General features: G+C 48.7%; 1 protein-coding gene and 1 long non-coding RNA gene across 2 annotated transcripts; one reads left to right on the forward strand and one right to left on the reverse strand.

The window, feature by feature from the left end:
- Positions 1–71: 71 nt before the first annotated feature.
- On the reverse strand, positions 72–26,634 carry LOC127380069 (cystathionine beta-synthase-like). Its single transcript, XM_051608494.1, has 16 exons — positions 26,623–26,634; positions 24,775–24,929; positions 20,753–20,859; positions 17,479–17,613; positions 16,001–16,080; positions 14,643–14,774; positions 13,289–13,358; positions 11,911–12,002; positions 10,679–10,804; positions 9,411–9,495; positions 7,675–7,780; positions 7,018–7,089; positions 5,642–5,776; positions 4,974–5,082; positions 4,132–4,216; positions 72–1,639 (listed from the first exon to the last, which is right to left on the reverse strand). The coding sequence occupies exons 1-16, from the start codon at positions 26,632–26,634 to the stop codon at positions 1,542–1,544; spliced, it is 1,599 nt and encodes a 532-aa protein (XP_051464454.1). The 3' UTR covers positions 72–1,541.
- Positions 13,439–14,542, forward strand: LOC127380071 (uncharacterized). The gene is made up of 2 exons (XR_007888421.1): positions 13,439–13,520; positions 14,357–14,542. It is a non-coding gene; the product is annotated as an uncharacterized LOC127380071 (long non-coding RNA).
- Positions 26,635–27,135: the final 501 nt, after the last annotated feature.

Raw genomic sequence — 27,135 nt, forward strand, 5'->3', positions numbered from 1 at the left:
GGAATATATGTATGGACTAATATCCTTCAGCTTGCAACCGAGTCACTAAATTAAATACAATACAATGAGACTGAGCTAATAACTTTTTACTTTTTTGGACAAATATGGTTATTACTCAAGCAAAAACTTGCAGAAAGATAACTTGGGACACTCAGGAAACTAAAGACAGCAGAAACAGTCTTCCTAAATATAAATACTTCAGCATTCTATAATTCAACAAAAGCTTCATACAAACTAGATTAGATTGAAAGTATGGACTAACCACTTAGCAGCAAGCCAAAATCAAAATTGGTTCTTGTTACCTTGAAGCAGCTCCAAAGATTTATGAAAAGAGTGCAAAACTCTTTGCATCTTCTGAGAGCAACTGCCCCAAACTGGTTTTCAACAGTGTTTTGGTTTAGTCCCACAGCCCTCCTTTCACATTTGCTTTCATTTATGTTTTTTGCAGCCATGGCAAATGGCTCTTCTGACCTTCATTATCATCAGTTCCTAGAACATAATACACTGACAGCAAAATTAAGATTAGCCTCACTTCCCCCTCTACCCCTCAATAATGAGCTCTCAGGATGGATGCTCATGCGATAATTGTTACAGAACACAGGAATGAAGCCATATCCCTTCTCCCAGCTACTATATAATGAGAATGGGTCCTCTCTTCTTGAATGGCTTCCATTCACAGCCTACTCCTGCAGGACCGTGGATGAGACATCTGGTGCCACCAGCTCCCCCAGAGTTGAGGAAGGTTCTTTCCAAACACCAGTTGTCACTACAGGAATAGCCATTTCCCACGTGCCCAGCACCTCATCCACCCTGCCAGTCACAGCCCTCAGATGTCTCTTCCCGTCCTTCCTGCCTTTGCCTACGCAGCTCCCCAGCTTTTGTGGACCAGGGTACCATGTTCCAACTGGCCCTCTCCTCATCACTCCTCCAGGGCTCTCCCTCTCACCCCTGGGAAGGAGAAGAAGCTGCCTCCTTGGCCCCTAAACAGAGCTGGGAGTGAGAAGGAAGGTCTTTGGAGGGGGGGAGTATCTACAGCCCTCCCTGCAAAGACTGGAGAGGAATAGGAGGGTGCAGCCATGGCATGGCTTGCCTCCCACCTTCAAGAGGGATGGAGCTTCTCATGGTGGAGACCCTCAGCCTTGGTTGGACCAGGGTGACTTGCAGCAGCTGCAGCACCTGCAGCACCTGCAGTGCCTAAGCACCTACTGGTAGCAAAAACACCACACCCTCACCTGCTAAAATTTGGGCAATAACAACCATCCCCTTCCCACCCCCTCTCCGTGTTACCTTTCCAGCCCTGGGAAGCTCTGTGTAACCACACATGGTTATTGAACTCAATATCTTTAGTTACCTTCTCTTCCGTGATTTTCTGGGTGGTGTTTAGCAGACAAATGGCTATTACATTACAATTTTCAGCTAGTTGTTTTGAGAAACTATCATCTGGATTAGACCAGAAAGCACCCTCAGCTCAGCAGCTCAGGCTTGGGGGGTGCAGCTGGCCCTGCTGGAGGAGTGGAGGTGGGTGCAGCTGAGCCATGGTGCTACTTCTTGTCATTTCTGCTGACAAAAGTGAGGAGGTCCATCGCTGTGACCACACCAAACACCATCTGCTTCATGAAGGAACTGCCATTTCCATGGACTGTAAGCACAGAAAATGCCAGTTTGGTGGAGGGGTGGGGGGAGAGGGGGTAGAGGGGGAAAGAAAAATTAAAAACCCCACCCCCAGCTGTGCAGAGGCCACTGTTTGTCTATTAAAAGAAAACCTTAACAGGGATAGCAGCTGTCTCTGCTCTGACTCAACAGAAACGACTGATGCAGCCTCGGTTGAGTTACTGGAATAATGTCAGGGAATTTTTAGCTGCAAATAATGCACCTTTTACCAGAGCAGGAAACTTAATTTCCCAGTTGTTTTTACTCAAGCACTGTTCCAGTCCTACTTCTGTCACAAAAGTGTTCAGGCCAAGCTAATGAGATTCTTTAAGAACAGCAGTGAGACACTTTCTGCCCTGTTCTCATAAGCTCCTACATCACCATTAATAAAACAGCATTACAACAATTGCTTTAACTATCCGATAAATGTTTTCTTAAATAAAACCAAAATTAGCCACCAGAGTCCAAACACGAGATAAAATGCGAGCTCCAAAGGTGTGGGAAGAAAGCAATAAATAACAGGGTAACTGCGACAGCATTAAAACACCAACACTGGAAAAGAAAACGTGTGTTGTTTGAAAACCAGAGCAAGAGGCACTGCATACAGCTGGCTGATATTTTTTTGGTGGGTACCATTTAATTTGCTGATACCATTTAATTTATATGGAATTGTGATATTAAAAAGATTTTAATTATTTTATGACAAGGTAGCTGAGAAAGGAAATGCTGCCTAGAGTTATTCTTGGTGAGAGAACTGGAGATCTGCAGCAAAGGCAGTTTTGGATGATGGCCTTTTGTTTGCGATGTTTTGTGGGAACACAGCTGGACCTGCAAGCCAGCTGTTGAGCTGGGGAGGCTTTGGGGTGGCAGATCCTGGAGATATAAGCAGAGAGGTTGGGGTAGTTGTGCATGGTGCGTTTTGGAAGCCCTGAGTTCAGCAGGCAGCCCTTTGCTGGCGGTCGATACAGTGCAATATTGCATGCTGCTCACCATCAGAATGCTTTGCCCCTTCAATGTGTAATCCCGTGTACCCAGTATAATTACACCCTTCAGCTCTAATTTAGAACACCTAAACATGGGTCTTCTGACTGCTTTTCCATGTTGCTAACATTTCAAGCAAGGCAACTCCCTGGAGATAAGGCCAAATTTGTACTTCTAGAAGTTTTACGGTCTAATTGTACCAGAAAGGTGTGTTAGGTAAGATTTGCAGAACAGCACCTGTCATCATCCCTGTTTCTGTCAGGGGAGTAACAAGGTGTGATCCATGCTGCCATCAATGTGTCAGCAACCCTTAGGCTGACTTGGTCCTACTGCACGTGATGCTGCTGAGCCAGTTTGCTCCATCAAGGAGGGGGTGGCTGTACAGTGGTTCGAGAACAAACCAAAGCTGCTGGTGTGGCTGCTTTATTGGACTAGTCTTACTGTGCTCCTGAATTGGCAGAGCATCCCTATACTCAACCATGATCTAGGTAAGGCTCATACAGAGATGCCCCAGGCTGCAGGCATCACTGTGCCCCTCATGTGCCCTTGCCACTCATGGTCCAACACATTTGTTTTCAGCTTTCTCAACTTACCCTGGACCTCAGGGTAGGTGTCAGGTAGCACCCAGCACACAACACCCCTTAGCATATCAATTTACCCAGACGCCTTGGGGAACACAGGCATAAGGACATCTCTTGGCTGCATCTCCAGGGGTGGCAAGTGGGAACTGGGGTGTTCAGAGAAGGTGGCACAGCCTCTGGGATGCACAGCAGGAAGTCTTTAAGCAGTAGGATGCAAACCATGTAGTTTGTTCCTTGCACTTACATGCCTGAATTCCACCTAAGCTCTATATAACTTGCCCAAATGCTCCTTTGAACCTTGCCTTGGGGAAACTCAGCCTGTGGAGATCCCTAACTTCCCCCTTATTTCCTTTGTTGCCCACAACCAGCAAGGCAGTGATTTGAATTCAAGGTCAAGAGACTAAAAGAGTGCTAGAAGCCTGAGCCTACAGCTGTGCAGCAAAGGCACTGCACCCCAAGCTGCTACCTGTGCTCCACTTTGGCTCTCAGAGAGGACCAAATGCAATCCCATAATGAATACCTTTCCATCCTCAAAAGTGAGTTTCCATGGGAAAACATGAGACAAGGGGAGGGGATGGATCTGGTGGGTGCCTCAGTGTCACCTCTGCATGGGGGAAGAACCCAGCTCCCATGACCAGGATCTGGGAAGTGCTCCAGCAAGACACACATCCAGGAGTGTGCTTGTCCCAGGTGTCTGTGGTTAATGCTTCCCCCCCCCTCTCCCCACATCTCCATGGTGTCAGAAAAGGAAATGAGTGAATAGTTGGCAGTTCCAGGGCTTTGCAGAGCCATGGAGTAGAAATCCTTTCTGCAAAGGCTCAGGGGCTGCACTGATAGCTACCAAACTCAGTATGAGAACTTCCCCTTCCCCTCTCAAACACTCCTACCACACCACTACAGTACTTATGCAGATACCTACACTGCATTTGTTCATGTACAACGACAGCAAAATGGTCATTCTCCAGGATGCCGGAAAGCTTCCCGAGGCTGTCCTCCAGGCCAATCTAAACAGGACAGAGAGAGACATACTATGTTTCACTTCACATTTAAAGGACAGTGGTGTAGAGCCTGACTCCTGCCTCTGACTGTAGCTGTGAGTGGGCAGGGTGGCACCCAGCTGGACCAGGATCAGGTGTGCCTCACTTACCCTCACAGTTCTGGGGAAATGGGAGGGGATGCAGGTAACCTGCAACCCTGGCTTTGCTGTAGCTGAAACACAGTGCTGTCCACTCTCAGCCCAATGGGCTTCCATGGGCCAGCACGAGGCGATGGCTTCAGCTTCCCTAAAACACCACCATTACCTCACTCCATCTCTGGACCATTGATGGCCATCCAACCCAGGCATCCCTCCCCTACACACCCACCTGTCCTGCATCCCATCAAATTCCATGCCTGTTGCCCCAGCCCTGCTGAGCCCTGGCAGTAGCTGGGCTCTGATTTCAGGGGGTGCTGATTCCCCAGCTGGATGAAATCCTCTGATGGTGTAAGACTCGGGGTGGGCATTCACATACTTTGCTTCTGGCCTGAAAGCTCCCATGTGTGAACCCCAGAGGCTCAGCAGCATTTTTGCAGATGCCATCCTCACTCTCATCTCCATGATGTTGCCATCACCCACCCTGCCCACCTCCCTCTACCTTCACGTCTCTATGTTTTCAATGACCTCTTCTCCCAGCTCCTCTTACACCTCAGAGTGGTGGTGCACTTCTGCCCCTCTCCCCATCCCTTGACAGCAGTTCACACCAGCCACAACCTTAGTGGTACCTTTGAGAACTGATCATAGATGACCTTCATAACAGGGTCTGAGAACTGTGTGTTTCCAGCCAGCACTGAGGTTAGGGTGTTGCTGAGGGTCACCATTCCCAAAATAAGTCTGTAAGGGAACAGGGAGTTTTCCAAAAGGTCAGACCTGAGGCAGTGCACACATTTTATGTAGGGGCTGAACTACTCCCCTTAAAGTCAGTGACTAAATTGCTGCTGCCATCAGCAGCAGTAAGCAGCTTTCTTCTCATCTGAGCAGGACAATAAAATCCTTGTCCTCACCAAACTGTTGGTTTAACAGTAGTTTAAGTCTACTGTCATAGTCCAGGACCCAGCAGTTGGGAGGAGGAAAACTTGTGGGCTCTCCAGTTGCTTCTTTGTGTAGGTTTCTTAACCAGCCCTCACCTCTCCTCTGGCCTCCCCCTGCCTGTGCACCTATCCAACCTCTGCTGAGTCTGGTGGGTACTGGATTTGGGTTCAACTTCAACTAGTTCATTTACATGGAGTTTTCTTGATGAATCTTCACAAGGAGGTAGCTGATATCTTAAAAATGTGCATTGCAGGATTGAATGCAAGAGCCCCATCACTGGGTCTGTAAATGGGACTTTAGCTTCATCTAGCCTGCTTTTGCTGTGTGAGCAGCCATCTCTGCAATGAGTAAAAATAATTACCCTGATTCAGCAACAACAGGAGCTTGGTCATATCCCTTCTCCTGGAGGATCTCAATTGCCTTTTGACAGCTGACTTCTGGGAGGAGAATGAGAGGGGCTGAGAGATTCAGTTTCTGCACCTTGATGTTCCACCACCTGTTGAAAGACAAATGGCAGCACCAAGCTGTTACACCTGCTGTGGGATGTGGGCTTTGCTCAGGAAGGCAAGGCCAGTAGAGAGGAAACAAACCACACAGAGATATTCTGCCTGCCTGCAAAGCTTGTCCCACCCTTATCCCCAAAGCAGTAAGGCTACAAGCCCACTGTGGCCAGGTCTTGTTGAAGCCAAGCTTTCCCTACACCTGGTTTTCATTCAACTCCAGAGGCAAGGCTGAGGCCAGCAGTTGGGTAAATGCTCAGCTGTTCTGACTCCAAGGAAGTCACTGAGGGCTTCACTTCAAGGTCATTAATCAGGAGGCCTTCTAGTTTTACTTCTTTAGTTTATATCCTTCGCCCTCAAAATGCAGCATTTGCAGGTCCTCTGAGGCCCAGCCTGGCAGAGATGCTTAAGTGACTTAAGAGGGACAAACTACGTTTGTTTGCTGGGGACCACAGGCAACTCTCAACTCATCTCAGACCTTTGTCCTTGCAGAAAAGGCAGGGCAATGCCAGAGGCTGGAAGGGCCAAGAGTAACTCCAACCAGGCAAGAGAGTTCTTGGAAAGGTATTAGGAAATATTTTGCAATAACCTTTGGTTATAGTAACCCAAAGGAGCAGATTATATCAGAATTACCTGCTGTCTTTCAAAGTGAGACTAGGCACTTTCTAAATAACCAGCATTTGCTCAGTCACATGTCAATTGGCATGAGCAGTTTGCCTGTGCTTCTCTGCCTTGAGGGGACTTTTTCCCCATGGTGTGCAAGAAACAGCTGAGTTGGACATCTTTCTGGCCCACAGCACTGCTAAATGAAAATTTACTGTTCCCTGCCTGAAAAGGCCTCCAGAGCTGTTTGAAAGGGCACTTGCTACACGAAGGGTCCATCTCCCAGCCAGACCTTTGGACATCAGCCGTGGACTAGAAAGAGGAGGTTTTGAGTGTAGCTAGATGTCCACCTCCGCTGTTCTTTTTCACCAGTTTAGGTAGCCTGGACAATGACTGCCACATGGAAGCAGACCAGCAAGTTGGGTACAGAAACAGCTTCTTTATAGACTTACAGTGGAGAACTGGGATATCTAACCACTCAAAAGAGAGGAGCTGACATTACATCCTCTCCAGAGTGATCTGGACTTTGCTGCATTCTTTCTAAATACTAAAAGATAATACTTTCCTTTGAAGATAATAATTTCCAGACTCAGAAAGATGATTCCCTGGTTCATACCAGCAGAAGTTGTCTTACCAAGGCTTGTGCTCCTGGACGTCGTTTACGAAACCATTTTTTATCATCCACTTATCATTCAAAAATTTGGACCTAGAAATCACCAACAAAGAGTGAGTGTGTGAGCTTTCCAGAAGAAGCCGTGCTTTGTTTCATGCACCAAACCACAGCACTGCCCTGGGGCTCCCATGATTTTTGCAGCTGGCTGCTCTTAGCCCCTTCTAAGGTCAACGAGAGCTGCGGGTGCTCATTAACTCTTAGAAGCATGCCAGCTATTTGCCTTCCTAACTTTAGGCATGCAAGTTCAAAAACTCTAGCTTGACTGACTCCTGCTCCGTGCAGTAAGTCAGTGACAACAGGAAATAAAACCCAAGTGCCCCAACATCCAGACCCTGGGCCTTGCCACAGTTGCATGCTGTTCCTCCCTGTTGTTAATTCATTATTTTTCCCTGCAGAGCTGCTGGAGGGAGATTCCCAGCTCTGGGCTCACTCCAGATGCCATGCTATCAGAGTCGTTGGGGTGGTTCTCCAGCAGTCCACACCACCTGGGCTCAACTCACATCACTGAAGGGTCTCATGGCCCCAATCTGGGCAACATGCAGAGAGAATATGGGGGAAGAAAGCTATGGGAGCTCCCACCCCGATGCTGGAAAGCAAACAAGGAAGCAAAAAACTCACATGTAATTCCTGACAGAGTCGGGGAGAATAACGACGCAGCGCTGACCTTCCTTCAAGTCCTTGGCAGCCCGCACAGCGACAGACATGGCACTGCCTGAGCTGCCACCTGGATGGGTACCAAGAAGAGAGACAAGTGTCGGGGCTGCCCAGGGTATAGGGCCACAGTCTTGGTGTGCAGGGCAGGGCACCGCCCTGGCTGATGGCACAGAGGCACCTGGGCAAAGCAGAAGCGAATGTGGCACCTCGTACACCAGGGCAGCTGAAGACACTGAGCGTGGGATGACAGTCACCCCCACAGCCTTGTAGGCTTTAGGGTCAGGAGGAGGTAGGGACTGAAGCAATGTGTTCATATGGTAGCTCTTGGCAATGGACTTTTGAGGCAGTGTAAGAATCACTTTATGAACTTCATGGACCACTTCTGGTGGTGACTCTGCGGGCAGGCGGAGGGCTGAAAGGCTCCATGTGGAGACCTTTGTGCCACTGCTGCCCACTCCACACCCTGCCTTTGGGTGAGGAGAAGATCACGCCAAATCTAGAGCTTCTGACTGACAGACTTGGCAATCAAAGGTTTACTTTAAATGCATAGTAAAGACTGAAAAAACCATAAACATTACATTCATGCTTGGAATACCAGGCCTGCATGATGGGAAGACTTAAACACTCCCTGTGTCCGTGTGCACGCATGTGGTTTTTTGCACGTAGGGAAAGCAGGTCCCTGCTTTACAGAGGCAATTCTTCCACTGGTAGTTCAAGTGCTGGAAGTCAAACACATTCCACTATCTGTGTGCCAATTACACGCTGCATTCAAGGCAGCACGTATTTTACAGCAGGTTAATTAGCACTGGGTCACATTTTTCAAACAAATGAGGAAAGGCCCTGAAAAATGCAGTTCAGGGAACATGAAGCTATTCACAAATTATAGGTGAGTTCAGCAAATGGTTTCTGTTGAAACACAGTGGCTCTGTGCGTGCTAGGTTAAATCAACATATAAGTGTTTCATTACAAATAGCCTGGTGTTTTTCAAAATTCCCTGGATATGAGGGCTCAGGAATTTTATCATTTGTAACTTCAAGCCTACGTATTGTCTGGTTCTGGATGCAAACCTATAGTTGTCTGCTCAGTGGCAGGCAAGACTGAAAAACAGCTGATGCTGTAGAGAGGCTCTTGGGGTACAGGCAGGGTTTGTCTGAGGGCATCTGTTCAATTTGGAAAGCTGGTGGGATCACTTACAGCTTCTTGGCACTGGGAGAAATACTCGGTAAGAACATCTTACACTTTCTTTACTTTCAAACTTTCCTGGTCCAAACCTGGCACCTCTAGTGTGGCAGCCATTCAATAACATCCAGGACAGCTTCACAGAGTTGTTAGCAGAGCAACAGTTCTAGCCCACCTGTCCTGCCCTGAGTCCCATTAATCTTCCCTTCAGCCCATGTAACACTACACCACACAGAGCTAGGCCTGAAGATCCAGTTCCATGTGCAAAAGTGCTCCAGTAAGAGGAGAGTTATGCCTTCTATAATTATTGTGGCCAATGAGTCAGATCCCAGACCACAGACTCGCTGCCACACCTTTGAAGTGCACAGCAACCTACACCGCAGCTTGGGGTTCAGCCATTCAGCCCTATTAACCTAGCAGACAGAAAATGCAGAGAGCACCTACCCCAAAACATTTTGGCCCCAAAAGAATGACGTTCAGAAAGTTTGTTAAGAGAAGGAACTGGTGGTGGTGGTGCTTACCACACAATAATCCCTCCTCTCTGATCAGCCTGCGAGACATGAGGAATGAGTCTTTGTCGTTGCATTTATACCACTGATCAACCACCTGAAGAGAAAACAAGAAGTTTGGGTCTCAGCATGGTTGTATCAGGCTGTCCTGACCCTGTGCTTAGGCATGCTGTGGTGCTGATGACTACAACATCTGGCATCTTTGAGCTGCTTTCCACGAGTGTTGGAAAGCAAATGCAATAGTCAAAGGTGTCCTTGGTTTAGAGGGTGCGTCCTTTGCAGGTCCCCACTGAAGCCTTTCCAGCCAGCACCCTTTCCTTGGAGAGTCAGGGATGTCTAGCAGGTCCAGAGTTAGGATATGGAAGAGGGAGTGGTGCTCACAATGTCCCAGGCTAGGCTACGCTAATGGTCCAGATTTTACTTGCCAAAGTCAGGTCCAGCTACAAAAAGAGTTTTGGGTTATTACAGGTGACAGCTCTAAAGCCATGTGCCAACAGCAGAGATGTTAACACAACATCTGAAAGCAGAATCTGGAGTCTGAGGCCGTGGGGGACTTTTCTATGAATGAGGCTACAGGAGCACAGGCAGCTTGAGTTAGGTGGCAAATGGTGCACTGAGAAGATGCTTGACAAGAAGCTGTATGAGGTTTATAATCTTTGTCTTGCATGGCTTGAATTTTGTCCTCCAGCCCATAAATGGTGCAGGGTTTCTGCTGTGTGCGTGCAGTGCCTAGAACAGTGAAGGCTCATGAAACTCTAGTGTGATGAAGAGCAGCCTCAGAGCTGCCCTCTGCCACCTGATCGTCGTACAAGAGGCATACTCTGAACATAGAATTATAGCATGGTTTGGGTTGGAAGGGACCTTAAAGATAACCTAGATCCAACCCCCCTGCCATGGGCAGTGACACCACCCACTAGACCAAGTTGCTCAAAGCTCCATCCAATCTGACCTGGAACACGTCCAGGGATGGGGCATCCACACCTTCCCTGGGCAACCTGTGCAGTGTCTCTTCAACATTGGTGAGGCTGAGCTGAGGAGACTGCTCATTTGCCACTGTGTTTGGGTTCTCCTTGTAGGCCAGATAGAATCAAATTGACTCAGAGAGATGCTTTAGTGCTGAGGTCCCAGTCCCCACGCATTAGCATATTCTGTCCTAGCTGGGTACACAAAGAGCTGGGCTGGGCCACAGCACCTGCCAGGGCTGGCTACCTCTGGACTTGAAATAGGCTGGAAGCAGAGCCAAAGATCAAACACAGGCCTCTCTTCACATGGCCACTTACTGATCTGTCAAGGACAGTAGGGATAAAGTCATGCCCAATGCCCTCCACCTCGATGGTTGTGGTGTTCGTCCTGTTCATCTCACTGGGCAGAGCGACGATGGAGCCGTCAGGATCTGCACCAATGATCTTTGAGGGAAGGAAGCTTTGTTAAACCACAAGGGGGGGTTCAGAAACAGTAAAATACACAACTCAAAGGAAAAATTACCCACCCCCTTATCACCAATGTTTTCCTCTTCATTAATATTCCTATCGACTGGCAGCATGGAGATCTTCCAGAATAAAAGAGTACTGTTCCCCACTGGCTTTTTAAACAAATCCTAGAAGTGATTGGTGGCTTATAATGTTATCACTGTCAAGGTGTTTATCCTCACCCCTTTGGCAGAGCCTGCTACTTCCAAAGTTGAACCCTTGGGATAGTGTGAATGCTTCTTAATTTGCTTCAATACAAAGCCAGCCAGCTAGCTCAAACCTGTGGAAACCTGTGGGTACAGACATCCATTCTGAATTTGTTGTGCTGGCTGACAGTGGCACCTCTCTGGTTGCCTATAGCCTAATGTCTGGGCTGAGGTTGCCTCCCTCAGCACAGCTTAAGTGGATGGTAACAGGGCTCCATGTGCAGCTTGAGGCAGCCTGAGAGGTTATCTCATGCCCAGGACTCCTAGTGGGTGGGTCCACACCATCTCCATTTGCCTCTGCTGGCTCAGGGATCACTCACACACCGGCTATACCAGAGAGGCAGTAACTATTAAGACTCTGCCTTGAAGCACAAGCTCTGCAGAATGAGCATCTATGACTGGTGTCAGACATACAGGACAGAGGCTTTTGCAACTGCAGATGAGAAGCACTTGCACAGCCTGTGCCCTTCATGGAGCTGCCAGAGCAGAAACTTCCAGCAGGCAGGTTGACCAGGAGCAGCAATGCTGTCAGCTGGGCCAGCCACTTCAGCCAGGGACATCTGACTGCGTCCTGCAAAGGGCAGGGCACTGGACAGGGTGGGATTAGTAGTGGGGTTGTGAAGTTTTTGACGTATAAGGCACTCAGATGGATCCAGGTCAAGCTGAGCACAACACTAAATTGCTTCCAACAAAAGCCATGCTTGCTATAAAAAAACAAGTAAGTGGAGATAAAACTGCTAGGCTAGGTGAGCCATGGGCTTAGACTTGCTCAAAAGCACAGGCAGGACAACCCAAGGAGGGCACAATTCCCACAGCCAGCCCTGTCTCCCAGCTTACCTTGCACTCTGGGCACTTCTCTTTCAGCTTCCTGGCGATGCCAGTGATGGTGCCTCCTGTGCCAGACCCAATCACCACCATGTGGACCTTGCCTGCAGGTCAGAGAAGAGAGAGGCTTGCAAGGACCCAGCATGGCCTCCAGAACAGCCTCCCCTTTATTCAGGACCCTGTGCAGACTCAGAGCCTGTGTCCCTCGGCTGCTGCTACCCCATGTAAGGAAAGGATAGGCAGAGGTCATACTAGCAGCCAAAGTATGGTCCTGTGGAGAAGCTCAGATGAACTTGCAGCATCAGAGCATAGTTGATCTCACTTCTGTGAAGGGAGCTGAAGGTGACCTCCAGATCTCCCACCGGTATCCATGATTTCTGCCTCTTTGGCATCTATGGGCTTAAGGGGGAGGGAGTATCTCGGCACTTCCAGCCCTTTCAAACCACACCACATGGAAGCAAAGCATGCACGTGAATCAATATATAGGCACATATCAATAACAGGCATAACTTTTCAGCTAGCTTTAGCACTCACAGTGGAGAGATGGCAAAGCTCTGCCCTGGCACCTGTGTTGGTCAGATATAGCCCCACTGACACCAGTGAAATTACACTGATTTAGGGCTGGCAGGAGCAGAATCAGAGTCAGGCCTTCAGAGCCTTATGCTGCAACTATAGTGGGGAAAGGGGACTTATAATTCACTCCTGGCAACCAGTAGAGCAAATATAAATGTTGTAGTGCAGGGAACACTGGGAGTCTCTTGTTCCTGTTGCTACCCAACTGCTTTACGGTTATGATAAATGCTTTCCAGTTACAACCCTTGAGTCCTGTTTACATTCTGCAGTGCTCCCAGTACTGGCAATAAATTTCACTTCTATCTGCTCAGATATGGTCTGGAATAATCCTTTATCCTCCCCCAGCCATCACATCAAACGTTATTAGTCTGTGAACTTTCACTCTATTTTGATTTGCAGCTGAGTGTGCTGTATCAGATGCAGCCTGGCATGCCATGATGGACTTTCATTCCTCAGTGAGGCCTCTTGGGCCATCTTGTGCTCTCAATTGACAGTCACAGAGATATTGTAGCCACCAAGAAATGGGTTCTTCTTCCCTGGGTACAGCCCAATTTGTTAAGGCTCTGGTCTCCTCCCTTAGGATTTTGAAATGGGAGTCTGTGTCAGGGAAGTCTTGCAGGCTCAGGTGGATCTGGAGTTGACTATGTGAAGTTGCTACACTCTGTGTGTCAGTATTCCCAAGGGTGCCTTCACCTACAAAAGCTCTTTGGGCCTTTTCTAGACACTTGGATCAATAAGCAATCTAGAACAAGTCTCTCAGAGAGGCTGGAGCCCTCTGCACATCCTCAGCACGTAGAAACAACAGCACAGATGGTACCTTCGCACTGCTCCAGGATCTCCTCAGCTGTGGTGTCGTAATGAGCCAGAGGGTTGCTTGGGTTTCGGTACTGTTTATTTAAACAGAGAACAGCATGAACTACTGTGTGACGTGCAGGTCAAATACCAAACTAGCAATAGCTCCTGATGAGCTTTACCCAAAGCATGCAACTGCTCGCTCCTCTCCTTTCCTCGCAAAGGGTAGACTGCAACCCAGCCAGTCCAGCTCACAGGTACTCTTCCTCTTTGTCACTTTGGGACAGGTTTCTAAGGACACTTAGAATTTGTCCACAGTGGAAGATTAAATGTGCCCACGAACAATCCCTCTTTGGCACTTGCTACCTGTTTGCTATGGAGTGGTGTGGCTGTCCCATATGCCACACTGCTGAGTGTTGTGGGATCTGGTGGCTTTGTGAAATCTTCCCTGTATTTTAGCTAATGCTCAGATAGAAGCATGTTAGCCTTTTCTGTTGCTTTAAAAAAGTTGGGAAACACAGTCCCACAATACTCCTAAAAAGCTCAGAAAACATAAAATCCCTCCATATTATAAACTTTTTTCAAGTACCATACATACAACTATGTATGTATATACATATTTATATAACTTTGAGAGCTGCTTTTTCATTTGGGGGCATTTGTGGGTGGCAGTGCAGCAAGTTAGGTGGCTGGGAACTGTGGGGCAAAGTAGTTGTCCTACCTGTGCAGGGGGATTTACAACAAGGGGTACAAGGTTGCAGCACTGAAATGTGTGCAGCCCTGCGTTCACACCCGTAGGCCAGGCTGGTTCTGAAAAGCGTATTCAGACATTGAGCTCCCTTTTTCTTAAAAGGAAGGAGCATCCCTGACTTTTCTGCGCTACAGGGGTTTCTTACTAGCTATAGGGATGTCTTCCTGCAGCAGGATCAGACTGGAAGGAGAATTGCCCTCCTGTACAGGACCCAGTGCTGCAGGAACCACTGGTGTGGATCATCGGTGTTTGCCCTTTGCAGCATGAGGTTTATTTTTGAGGCAGAACAGAAACTGCTAGCCAGGCATAAAAAGTGATATTTTTTTATTATTATTTTTTCAGGTCAAAGTTAAATCTGAAACAATTGGAGGAGTCTTTGAAGTATGCAAGAAAACCCAGCCTCACCCACATCCAGGCTTTGGCCCAAGTATTACAGCTTTGGAAACGTCCCTTATTTTGTTTCTGCCACCCCATGCTTTACAGAGGAGTGATTAAGTTTCAAATGCCATAAAACACTGATGAAACCTGCCTCCGCTGCCAATCTGAACAAAGCCCAAACACAGGCACAGTTGGAGCAGATGCTATAAATCATGACTGGAAAGAAAGTCAGTGGAAGAATGGCATTTACCTGGTCCAGGATGTGAGAATTTGGGATTTCACTTTTCAGCTTCCAGGCAACACAAATGTTAGACTCTGGGGCATCAAAGCGGGTGCAAGGGGTCCTCACAATTTCAACCCCCAACGCTTTCAGAAGATCGACCTTTGGGAGGGAAGAGAGTAGATATAATGCAACTGATCCCACGTAGCAATGGTAATCCGAACCTGCAGGGTCATGGCAGCAGCAGATGCCAGAGGAGCCTTGCACGCAGGAGTCATTTAGCATTTGGAGATACAATGTCTGATTCTCAGTTATGCTATCTCTGACATCCCCCTGGCACCCAGGGCCTCTTGCCTGAAGCTCTGGCACATGGATTCAAGCCTGGCCTCATGCCCTGTCCTACTCAGAGGGCAGGATGAGGACATGCCAGCAGTTGTGCTGCTCCTTGGTGCCCAGGGAAAGGGCAGAGGGAACTGCAGTAGGGAGCCATGTCTCCTGTGTGCTGTGGTCTGAAATGCTGCATTCAAGGACGTCTTAAAGCTGTCTTTGCCCCAAGTCCCTTCTCTCCTCTTAGCAAGGACAGAGAAGGAGCAACTATAATTGAGCCCTAGGGTATTGATCTATTGGGAGGTGTGACTGTCAGGGGAGAAAAGGAGTCAAAAGAGAACAGTGAGTGTCGAGGCACCTGGAGACGAAGCCCACGGCAGCTGGAGGTGACATCTGATCCAGACTGCTTAAGGCAGATCCACATTGAAATGAGGATGGACCTTTGTAGAAGGGCTCAGTTTTGAGCCACATCAGGGTTCAGGTATGGCTTCACCAGCATGAGTTCAGCCAAGCAATTTGTGAGACTTTTGGCTCTTCAATGCAGAGATTTCTGCCATCTCTGAGGCAGCAGTTTCACCTGATCATCTGCTCTTACATAAGTGACTTGACTCCCACCACCTCAAGAAAGCAGCTCAGACAACCATAAGTGTTTCCAGGTTAAAGAAAACTGTAGAGACACAGGGAGACCAAGTGACTCATCAGATGTCAGAGAAGTTGTGAGGACTGGCAGTCCAGATACCTGCCTGCCTCTCCTCTGCTCCATCAAGCCCTTGCCCTCACAGACAGCAGATACTGCTCCATTTCTCTGCAGACACACATTGTGTTTGGCCAATGTGTGATCCCAGCTGCACCACTGACACTAGATAACCAACCAGGCCATCACACTGTGCTTTTTTTTCATCAGAGGAAATCTTCTGAATAACTACAAAGGTATGTCAGTGTGTGCAGAGACTCGTAATCCTTTAAAGGAGAGGACACTCCGTTTTTGGAAAGGGAGAGGCAGAGTGAGGCAGGGGAGGGTGATGTTCTCTGGCTGTGGGGTAATAGTACAGAGCTCTGACCTTTTCCATGCTCATTTTCTCCGGCAAGACAATGATGCAGCGGTAACCTTTCACTGCAGCTACCAGCGCCAGCCCGATCCCTAGGTGGTGGGGAGGAAAGGGAATTGGTTGGCAACAGCATTTGGCAAGGCTGTTCCTCTCTCCTGCTGGTGAACATAACCTATAAATGTTTGTTGATGAGCTACAGGTGAGGGCATCCACAGCCTCCTGGGCTGTGCCGAAGCAGCAGGGAGTGCAGGAGGATGTGCTCAGGTCGAGCTGCAGTGCCCCTTTCGCTCGCAGGACTCTATTAGTGTGGCACAGAGCCAACAGCGAGGCTGGGGAGTGTTTTCCTCTCCTCTCCAAGGCTCAGGCCTCTTTCTTTTATTTCCAAAATGCAGGGGGAGGTGATTTTGTTTCATGAGTGCTTTCCCCTCCCCCTCAAATGCTCTCAGCTGGGGACACGCAAGCACAAAGCTGCACATGTCACCCCATAGTAAGCAGGCAAAGGGAAGCTCTGCTCCAATTTCACTGGGGCTGATGGATGGAGCCAGCTGCTCCTCAGCTAGAGGAGGAAGGTGTGGCTGGAGCAGTGTGTCCCTGCTAAAGGGGAGGCTGGAGGGAACATGGTGCTGCCTCGACTACACTGGGCAAACCTGGGGAACAGCCCTGGGACCACACAGGTCCCCTCACCCCCATGTCTCAGGGTTGTATGGGGAAAGGGGGTGGCTGGCTCTGGGGTGCCTGCAGCAAACATGTTTGGAAAGAGCAAAATTCCTAGAGACAGGCCCCAATCTGCATGGCTAGTGAGGGGAAGGAAGGGAGCATAGCAAAGGGCCTCAGCTCTGTCCATAGCGTATTGCCAGCTTCTGCTGTGCCTTCTCTTGGGGAAGCACACTGTGTGCACACATGTCCCTGATGTGGTGGGAACACTGGTGCAGGGAGCAGCAAAGGGCCATGGAAATTTGCGCCCATGATCCTGTAAAGGCTGCAAAATAGGGGTGATGCTCCTCTGCTGTGCCCACTCGTCTCCACCATAATCAAGTGCCTGAAGAGGATGACAGTGTCATGGGGAAAAAAAAAAACACAAAACAAAAAAAACCCACAACAAAAAAACAAACAACAGATTATTTATCTTCTAGCCCATCAGGGAAATCCTCTACGGGAACCTCTGAATACTCAAGAGCTTCCCAACCTCAAAACACCTGAGGTTGCCCCTGCTTCTCCAACTCCCAAGGCTGTTTGCCTTGCTGCAAGGTGACCTGGCAGGCACACCTGGGCAGGCATGGGACCCTCGCAGCCACGAGGCACTTCAGCACCCCGGGCTGCCTGTAGCAGAGGGGAGGGGAGGGGGAGGACAGAGTCAGAGCCGTGGGGCCCCAGGCTGACCTTGTAACTGCAAGTGCAAGAACTCCTTGAATCTCTGCCCCTCTTGCATTCCCTCAGAGACACCACCCTTCCTTGTACCCCAGCGGAGGGAGCATCCCTGCCCTTCCCACCTGTGTTTCCTGAAGTGGGTTCAATCAGTGTGTCTCCTGGTTTTATAATCCCGGCTCTCTCTGCATCTTCCACCATCCTCAGGCTGATGCGGTCCTTCACACTGCCCCCCGCACTGAAGTACTCACATTTTGCCACTGGAAATGAAAGATGAGGCTCTGTTAGGGACGAGCTGCAGCTGGGAGCACCAGCTCCCTGCTTCCTCAGCCCTCACTGCACCCATTTGAAGACACCCATTACTCCCCTGTGGTATGGTCCTTTGCTCAAGGGGGTGCATCTGCCTTTTGCTTATGGGTTGCTGCATCTTTCATGGGATTACCCACCACCAGTGTACCTGCCCATAGTCCATCTTTTCCCCAAAATTTCATCTACTCACAGCACCCTCAAGGCAGCGGGCTGTCTGTCTGGTAAGTCTAGAATGGGTTTAAAATCAACAGAATACCCTCCAGTGGTTGCTAGGTGGAGCATATGGTATGATGTGCTCTTGCCCCTGAGGACCCTGGGGACACTTGCTGCCCTGCCTTGGGGACCCTTCACTGAGCAAGGCACTGTCAGGGTTAACAACAAGATCTCATGGTCTTTCCAGGAGCATAGCAGGGGGGACCTCTAATCCTGAACAGGGCGGGGCATAACAAAAATAAACAACAGAAATGTCACTTTCAAGCACCAGCCAAAATCATCATTTCATCACTGAGCTACCAAAAAACCCAAGTAACAGAGACTTTCCAAAGTATACACAAACTGCAAGACACACTTTGGTTCCTCATCAGGCCCTCTACACTGCCAATGCATGGGGCAGGACTCTGCTCACCAAGGTTTTGATGAGCATCTACATCTGAACTGATTATGGTATTGATCTCTGTTGTAAGAACAACAGGGAGAAATGGGTACTTCCAAGGTGTCATTCACCTCACCCTAGCTGAGACAGCTACTTCAAGCTGAAAAGTCAACCTGATACCTGAGCAGGCAGATGGGGAAAAAAGAAAACTCTTCTGCTCATCGTTGCATTTTATAATGCAAAACTGCCAAAACTTGAGCTACACAGAGATGCCTGGGAGCACAGCGACGACAAGGGAACCACGTCCAGCCGTAACTGCTTCCCTGCTGAGGCAGTGCTGCAGGCTTTCCTGTGTTTCCTTGGCAAGAGCTGACCTGCAGCTCAGAGAGGACCATGCAGCTGCTCTGCCTGCCCCGCTCTCCTTCCCCTCCTGCGCCAGGGGAGGGAGACACCATCCCAGCTATCAGGGTCTCCTCGGTTTCCCCTCCGCTCTTTGCACCAAGTCTTCCCACCGCCACTAGGCGCTTGCCCCAGCAAGACATCCCCCAAGGGACAGATTGCTTCAGAGGGGGACCAGAAGAGGGCCACGAAGATGATCAGAGCGCTGGAGCACCTCTCCTATGAGCACAGGCTGGGAGAGTTTTTCAGCGTGGAGAAGAGAAGGCCTTACAGCAGCCTACCAGTACAGGGAGGGAGGGGGATTTTTATAAGGGTATGCAGTGACAGAATGAGAGGAAACTATTTTGGACTGAGAGCAGATTTAGATTGGATACTAGGAAGAAATTCTGTACTGTGAGGGTGATGAGAGACACTGGCACAGGCTGCCCAGAGGAACTGTGGATGCCCCATCCCTGGAAGTGTTCAAGGCCAGGTTGGATGGGGCTCTGAGCAACCTGGTCTAGTGGGAGGTGTCCCTGCCCATGCAGGAGGTTGGAACTAGATGATCTTTAAGGTCCCTTCCAACCCAAACCATTCTATGATTGACTGTATGACCAGAAACTGAGGACCTGTCCTCCTGTCTCCACCACCTCTGCTCCACCATTCCCTGAGGTTTCATTCAAGGAAGAGAAAGGTGATGCAACAAGGAAGTTGCAGGGTTAGGGGCCCACAGATCCCAGATCCTGGGAAGGGACCTGACCAAAGCGCACAGCACACTCCATGTAGCTCTGTGCCTGCTAGAGGCTAGCTACCAGCTGGATTCCTTGCTGCCACATATTCAGTGAGTATGAGCACCAAGTCACTCCTTCCTGCCCAGCTATGTGACACTCATGAATCTTACTGCACCTGAGTCATCTGTCTTTCTGCTGAAATTAACTAATAGGGTTAAAAGTTACAGGAAAGAAGACTGAAAAGTCTGTATACACAGACACAGCCTAATCGTGCCATCCTTATGTCTGGAGGGGATCAGGATAAAACCAGTCCTTACATGAGATACCACCAGCACTGCTAACATCCCCTCAGGGGAAGGATTTGGCTCCTGCTGGAAAACCTGGCCCTGCAGCCAGCACCTTGGCCTGGCTTTTAGCACCAGGGCTTGACATGCATGTCACTGATATAGCTGGCTGTCTACAGCCCCCACTTCTCTGCTTGGAGGTAGGGGGGGTGTCAATCAACAGCCGGCTGAATACGAGCCAGCAGTGTGCCCAAGTGGCCAAGAAGGCCAACAGCATCCTGGCCTGCATCAGGAATAGTGTGGCCAGCAGGAGTAGGGAAGTGATTGTGTCCCTGTGCCCTGCACTGGTGAGGCTGCACTTCAAGTACTGCGTTCAGTTTTGGGCCCCTCACTACAAGGACACTGAGGGGCTGGAGCAAGTCCTGAGAAGGGCAACAAAGCTGGTGAAGGGGCTGGAGCACAAGTCTTATGAGGAGTGGCTGAGGGAACTGGGGTTGTTTAGTCTGCAGAAAAGGATGCTGAGGGGAGACCCTAGTTCTCCCTACAACTACCTGAAAGGAGGTGTAGTGAGGTAAGGGTTGGTCTCTTCTCCCTAGTAACAAGCAATGAGACATGAGGAAATGGCCTCGAGTTGTACCAGGGACAGGTTAGATTGAGCACTATGAAAAACTGCTTCACAGAAATGGTTGTCAGGTGCTGGAACAGGCTGCCCAGGGAAGTGGTTGAGTCCCCATCCATGGAGGTATTTAAAAGACATGTAGATGTGGTGCTTAGGGACATGGTTTAGTGATGGACTTGGCTGTGCTGGCTTAACAGTTGGACCTGATGATCTTAAAGGTCTTTTCCAACCAAACGGTTCTATGATTCTATTTGGGAGGAGAGATGCCTCCACTACCATTAGTCCCTTCTCATTGCAGCTTGAAACCATCCTATTTTGTCTGATAAATGACTGTAGTGTAACCTACTAACTGGGAGTACCCAACACACACCACACGTGGCCCACCCTTTCTGTGCTTGCTCTCCACAGAGCCTCTTCTGAAGCACTCCTCCAACATAGCCCCTCACCTCATGGCACAGAAAAACCTGCTAGAAAGGGGACACTCACAGAGCTCACACTTGAGTCCATAGGACTTCCCAATCTTGTTGACTCGGACCATTGGGGTGTGGCCAATTTTCTTCAGTATGTTGGGCAAGATCTTTGTTTCTTCTGGCCTGAATTAATGCAGGGGGAAAAAAAGAAAAAGTCAAATCAAAGCAACTTTTATGCACCAGGAACCAACATAAAATCTGAGTGAGGTTTCAGTAACTTTAGCAAAGCCACCAAAAGACACCCCACTCCAAGATAAAAGGTCCTCATTAATGGCACACAATTAATGACAACAGGAGCTACCTATAGTTTTTCATCACTCTTACAATGCGTTATTAATAATTTTGCATTAAAAAAAGAAGGTAATTAATTTTCAGGGCAGTTCTGAAATACCTTGTTCAGGAAGGCCCTAGGCCAGACCTATAATACTATGTGAAGTGAGAAGAGCTGACAAGCCTTGGGATTTTATATTGTGAGTGAGAAAGCCAGAAGGCCATGCACAAAACAAGACTCCCTCCTCCTTCCTCTGTCCTACCCAGCACCACCTTTGCTTTTCACATTTTCAGCTACATCTGGGCCAACTGTTGCTTTCCTGGCCAGGACTCCCAGACTTGCAAGGATGGCTCCAAGCCATCAGAAAGGCCCAAGCCACAGGGGACCAGAGGGTTTTTTTGGCAAATAATTAAACCAAGCTCTTGTATCAGTGCAATCCAGCCTCCTGGTTTTGCTAGTCTCTGTCAGACTCCAGCAGAAGCCAAGAACCACATCACAGCAAGTGCAATCAGAATGAAAAAGACTTGTTTGCCCAACACACAACCAAACACATCTTGCCATGCAGCCAGGGAACTTGTGCCCTTGAACTTTTTAAAAGATGTAGAGAAAAGATTGACGAGTATAGCATTTATTTGGGCCAAAAGTGCATTGCCACTGGTTGGCAGCCAGCACATCTGCCTCTGAGTAAGTTGACAAAGCCCCGTTCCCTCACTGTTCAGCTCTTCTTTGCACAGCTCTCACCTACTATCATCCTCTGAACCTTGAACTCAAGTTATCCATGTCTGCTGTTGCAGCCAGGCAGATGGCTGTCTGCTGACAGAAGGTCCATATGGTGCGGGGACAACATGCTGATTTACCTCAAGACACACACCTTCCCCCAGGTTTTGCAAGCTTGGTATAAACACTTCTTGCTTCACAAGAGTACTGGCGTAGTGGTTTAGTGCAGGTCTTTACTACAAAAAGAAGCCAGCCTCCTCACATCTCAGGCTCAGAAATTAGAGACTATTACACATGTGCTCTTACTTCTTTGTGGAAAGTGTTACCACGCACATTACAACCTCTAATGAGTGCTGGTAAATGTGAGGCAGTAACTCAATAGATGAGCTTCCCCGACAGCTGCAGCCATTTTCCATCTGCTCTAAAAGCCACCAAAAAGCTCAAGGATTTTGGAGCTGAGCCATGGCACAAGGACACTCCAGCTCTTTCAGGGAGTGTTTAACTAAAGCCTGGCTTTCAAGAGAGTGACCTGCATATTACATCACACTTTTAAATTGCAGGCAATCAGCTAGAGAGAAGAAAGCAAGGCCATTCTTTACCCTCAGCCATTAGTTGTGGTAAACAAGATGCTACCATGTATTTTGAACCCCAGCCAAGTGTGATATGGCAAGGCTCTGGGGTCTGCAGTGGTGGACCCTGATGTGGGGATGGGGAAGGCAACCTGTGCTGCCTTGCATGCCAGGGCGAGCCGTGCTGGGAGGCAGAAGGTGGGAGTCAGAAGCTGGACTGCTCTTCTGCATTGCCAACAGCTATTGGCCCACAGGAAGAATAGCTTTTCTCTCACTCTGGGGCAAATCTTCCATAGTTTCTAACAAATTCCTGTCCTAATTGCTACCACATTTTACTACCAAAACAATACAAGCACAGTCAGCTTCCCTCACCAGCTGCATGAGCTCTATCCGTGGGCCTGAAGGCAGCAGATCTGTGGATACAAGAATCTGTGGCAAATGCCTTTGGTACTTCTAAAGGATGTGATGGGGACACTCCTGTCAAGCAGCTGCTGGTATCAATGCAGAATTGCAGTGCACAAGGACAGTTTTTCTCCAAGATGTCTGCTTTTGCTAATGGAATATTAATCCGTAAGCTGTCCAGGGGAAAAACAGTCCTGACAAACCAAGTGATTTTTGCTGAGGTTATAGAGGATTGGAATTGGATCAAGGGATATCAGAACTTGTCTATGTCTGTATCTTTGGAAAATTTTAAACAATTAATATTCTTAATTAAAATAACATCTTATCTTCTCCCTCCCCCATCCTCTGCTTCTACCCCCAAAACCCAATCAAGTTTCACATAGGAATCTCAGAAAGTCCAGTGATTTTCACTACATCGGCTGCCGTCTACAGTTTACCTAGAGAAAACAAACAAAAGCCCTCAAGGCACTTCAACAAAGTAAAATAAATTGTGTGCTTGGTGATCTTTCCTGCTATACAGTGGGTTGTGTTTGAGTCCCTAACCCAGTGATGCTGCAGGGGCCACCTCAGCCAGACCCCATCCCCAGGGAGATGCTCAATGCTTAGGAATGAGGCTGTCCTAGTGTCCCTTGGCTGCCCATCTCCTGGCTGGGAGGTGGGACAGGTGTCATGCCAGCCCTACCTTGCTGCCCAGTGGCTCCCTGATGTTAATTTGCTAAAAATCAAGAATGTTATCCTGCTTTGCATGACAACTGGGGAGGGAGGGGGGTTGGGAGTGAGGAAGAACAACGACAACCAAACAAAAAAAAAAACCCAAACCCAATGTGACTGAAAAGAGCTCATCCTCTCATGGGGTGCTATTTGCAGAGATTGCACTGTTTGAGTGCCTGGATGCATGTTTGCTGGATCACCTCTGAGGCTGTGGAGCCCACTCCTCCTTGGCAGGTCAGCCCAGAAGGCTGTTTTGGGCTTCCACATGCATGTTGCTGTCTGTGCTCTGGCTCTGTCCTGCCTGGCATGCTGTACAAAGTACAAAGCTGCCCAGCCAGCTCCCAACTGGCTGGCACCCACACAGAGCAGTGCTGCACATCCCACGGGCTCCAGCTCCTCATATTCCAGAGCTGAATTCATGTTTTACATCTTTGGCACAGCAGGGACGTGTTCACAGCTCCCCCAACATTTATAGGACAACCTTATCTTTAATACCTTGTCTGGGCCTGGTTTGTTGAGCCACTAAAGCACCTCTCATCTCTTCTAGTCTGAGTACTTTGGCAGGCTTACCTCAGCCTGGGAGGAAACCTGCTGCTGTGAGGACAAGAACCACTCACAGCAATCACTTCACCTTGCACTACACTCTCGGGTCTCTTATGCAGACTGGGCAACCTCTGTGTGAGCCATTTTCTACTTATTTAAAAGCCCAGACCCTGGCAATCTGTTCATGTGACAGTCTCTTAGCCATCAGTGAAGACATTGCTAGTACTTAGAAGTCTTCTTACAGACATCCTGAGAGTGTTTGAATGAACACGGGCAGTCAAACTGCAGCCCTTCGACTGATGGCTGTTGCTGACTGTGCTGTACAACAGGACACATTCAACAGCTTTGGGGTGTATGTGAACATTACACTACAGTCAGAAGAGACATTTCTGCATCTCCTCAAGTGCCTGGCCATTGGGAGTGTCTTCATTTCTGCTGTGCAACACCAGACCTCACAGAGTCAGCTCTGCAGAAGTGTACAATACCCTGGTTGAAATCTACCTCTAAAATAACGTTCATCTTCATTCTTCTAAAGTGAGATGCCTCAAACCAGCAGACACTTTCAGATGTGTGCTGGGTGCTGGGAAACACAAAGCTGAGCCTCAAGCCCATCGTGTCTTTCTGCAAGGTAAAAAGGAGTGAGAAAGTTCTTCCTGGAGAGGAGATAGCAGGTGGTTTTGCCTTCTGGAAAATAAACCATGATTAACATAACATACTACTGACTTCTGTTCATGACCATCCTGGTGTAACAACAGTACTCCATCTTCACAAAAACATACTGAGCTGTCTGCACTCTGAAATAATCAACATGAAAGAATTACTTACAAGTGCATACAGGAGTGTGGAGACTTGGTGGCAGGTGTTGCAGCTGTCCATGTGCACTTGCTGGGCAAGTTGGGAAGAACCAACGAGCTGTCAGCTTTGCTCTCCTGACTTCCCACACAACTGCCATTCATGAGCAGGCATTCCTTGGTCGGCTCCTGTAGTGTGGAAATAGAGGCACACAGTCACCTGGGAGCACAGGCAGGCAGCTGGGTAATAATTTTTAAGGCAAGAAATGGCATTTGGGTGTGAAGGCAGTTTGGCCAGACTGCATGGGGCATCCCTAATGGAATCAAGTCCTACAGATGCATAAAATTGCTCTTTTGGAGTGGTATACTAGAACACATCCACGGTAAACCATCATCTGGCCACCATCTTCAGTAGATCTTCCCCTGCTCTGGTGCACATTGAAGCATCCACCTCACCAGGATATTTGGGGCTCTGCATTTAATTATTTGGTATTTTTCACTCTGGCAGTGAAGAAACTGCAGATAAGTCTACCCAGCAATAATTTCAGAATACTTGTATGGTGGCAGCAGGCCTCAGCGGGCCAGAGGACACCTCTGCTCTGGTATCCGACTGTATAAAAAGTGAAAAAAGTAGAATCAAATAGAAACCAAATGTCAGGGAAGGGCAACACAGATGCTCAGGGTTACACAGCAAGTTCCACAATAAAACATCTTAAATAGAGGAAGATTCATCAGCCTGGAAATGAGACAGGTGGCTGGGGGTGAGAGCAGGCTGAAAATCCTGAGGGATCTGGAGAAGGTGACTGAGAATCACTTGTTTCTCAATGACAAATAATAAGGCAAAATGAAATTATCAGGAAGAACTATATGAGCAGAGCAGGTAAAAGTGGAACAAGGAAAGGGTTAAACAAGTTTGCAAAGAGCAAATTCATTAGTGGCTCTTAAAAATACTAGCCCTAATGGCACCTGCCTCTGTGAATGTGTTAATTTGCTGGGCTAGTTTCTCACTATTGTTGGTGCATATACAGAGAAAAGGAGGAGTTTAGTTTTATAGTTTATTCTCAGCTCCTGTGCAATAGCAGGAACAAGGGTTACAATGAGCTCTGGTGTGACCTTCTGCTATTCATCAGCCACCCTTTTGTGCTAAGGAAACTGGCCACATGGAGAAAAGATGCATTATTTTGATGGCTGGAAGCTTCTTTTCTGGCTTGTTCACAGAATGGATTTGCCCTGATTCAGACTTTGTTCAATAAAGGGACCTTGCAGCTCAGTAGGGCCATGGTTGGAGACTTTGGTTGATGATGAAAGTTGGCATTGACCTGTTTGTTGTACCATAGCTTCTCCTACCTTCCCACACTACTGTGGTGATGCATTTTGCAATTAGAGCAAATGTAATGCTCTTCTTAACTTCACTGTAGTAAAAATTCAAGGGTGTGGTGTTGGATCTTCCTTCTACATTTAATTTCAGATTGAGATCAAAGATGTGATTTTACAATTTGATAGAACTAAACCAGTTACACAAATAAGAAATACCTATTTTCTACAGAGGCCTGCCTGCAGAAGGACCAGGCCTGCTGCCATGGGGGGGGGGGGGGGGCGGGGAGGGGAACGTGGGAAATGCACTCTAGCTACAGGCCTGGGGAGGAAATTCAGGCAGCTGACAGGAGGATGCTGGATCCAACAGGTCTGCAGAGCATCATCTTCATCCCACGCCATAAAGTCACTGCTCTGCCGCTCCCTGACACCTGAGCTGCTTGCAGTCCCTGCGAAGCCCAGTTGACTCACAATGGCCAGGCAAGCAGCCAGCACACTGTGTGGCTGGGCCTTGATTATCTAATTAATTTGTGGCTTCACACATGAGCCCAAGGACAGCCATAATTACCATTTCTTCCATCCTCCTGCTCTCTGGTTTGCTTCACCCGCTAGGTGGGAGCTCCTTTGAGGCAGCGTGGTGGGACTACCTGAGGTCCGTGCTGCGCTTTCCCAGTGGTTTCCCCACCAGCTGGGAGGATGGGGCTGCAGTTCACTCCCTGGGTGTTGTGCTGTCCCTGAAACATAGAAATGCACCACATCGTTATCGAAGCCAGAGCAGAGGGCTGAAAAGGCCCCCGGCACGTGGTTGAGCTTTTTCTCAGCCAGAGGACTTCAGACATCTCAAAGAAGGATGTCAATAACCTCACGTCACTGCCTGGCCCTGTGACCAAAGCTTGAAGCAGGACAGCAGGCAGAGGACACTGGGCCACCTCCACATCAGGTGCTGAACCACCTTTCTGGCTCCGGAGACAGAGACCCCAGCCCCACAAAGCAGTGAGAAACCATGAGGGTGCCAGGTGATCACACCAAAACAGCTTGGACCCAGCAACTGGCCTGACAAAAACTTGCCAGCAAACTTTGC

The sequence above is a fragment of the Apus apus genome, chromosome 1 (genome assembly GCF_020740795.1).
Source record: "Apus apus isolate bApuApu2 chromosome 1, bApuApu2.pri.cur, whole genome shotgun sequence".
NCBI classification, from domain to species: domain Eukaryota; kingdom Metazoa; phylum Chordata; class Aves; order Apodiformes; family Apodidae; genus Apus; species Apus apus.

Excerpts from the sequence above, each read along its gene's own strand:
- LOC127380069 (XM_051608494.1), bottom strand. Across the intron at positions 12,003-13,288 it reads GATCCTGGAGCAGTGCGAAG|GCAAGGTCCACATGGTGGTG; the intron begins GTACCATCTGTG and ends TCTGACCTGCAG. Across the intron at positions 4,217-4,973 it reads TCTATGATCAGTTCTCAAAG|ATTGGCCTGGAGGACAGCCT; the intron begins GTACCACTAAGG and ends TGTCCTGTTTAG.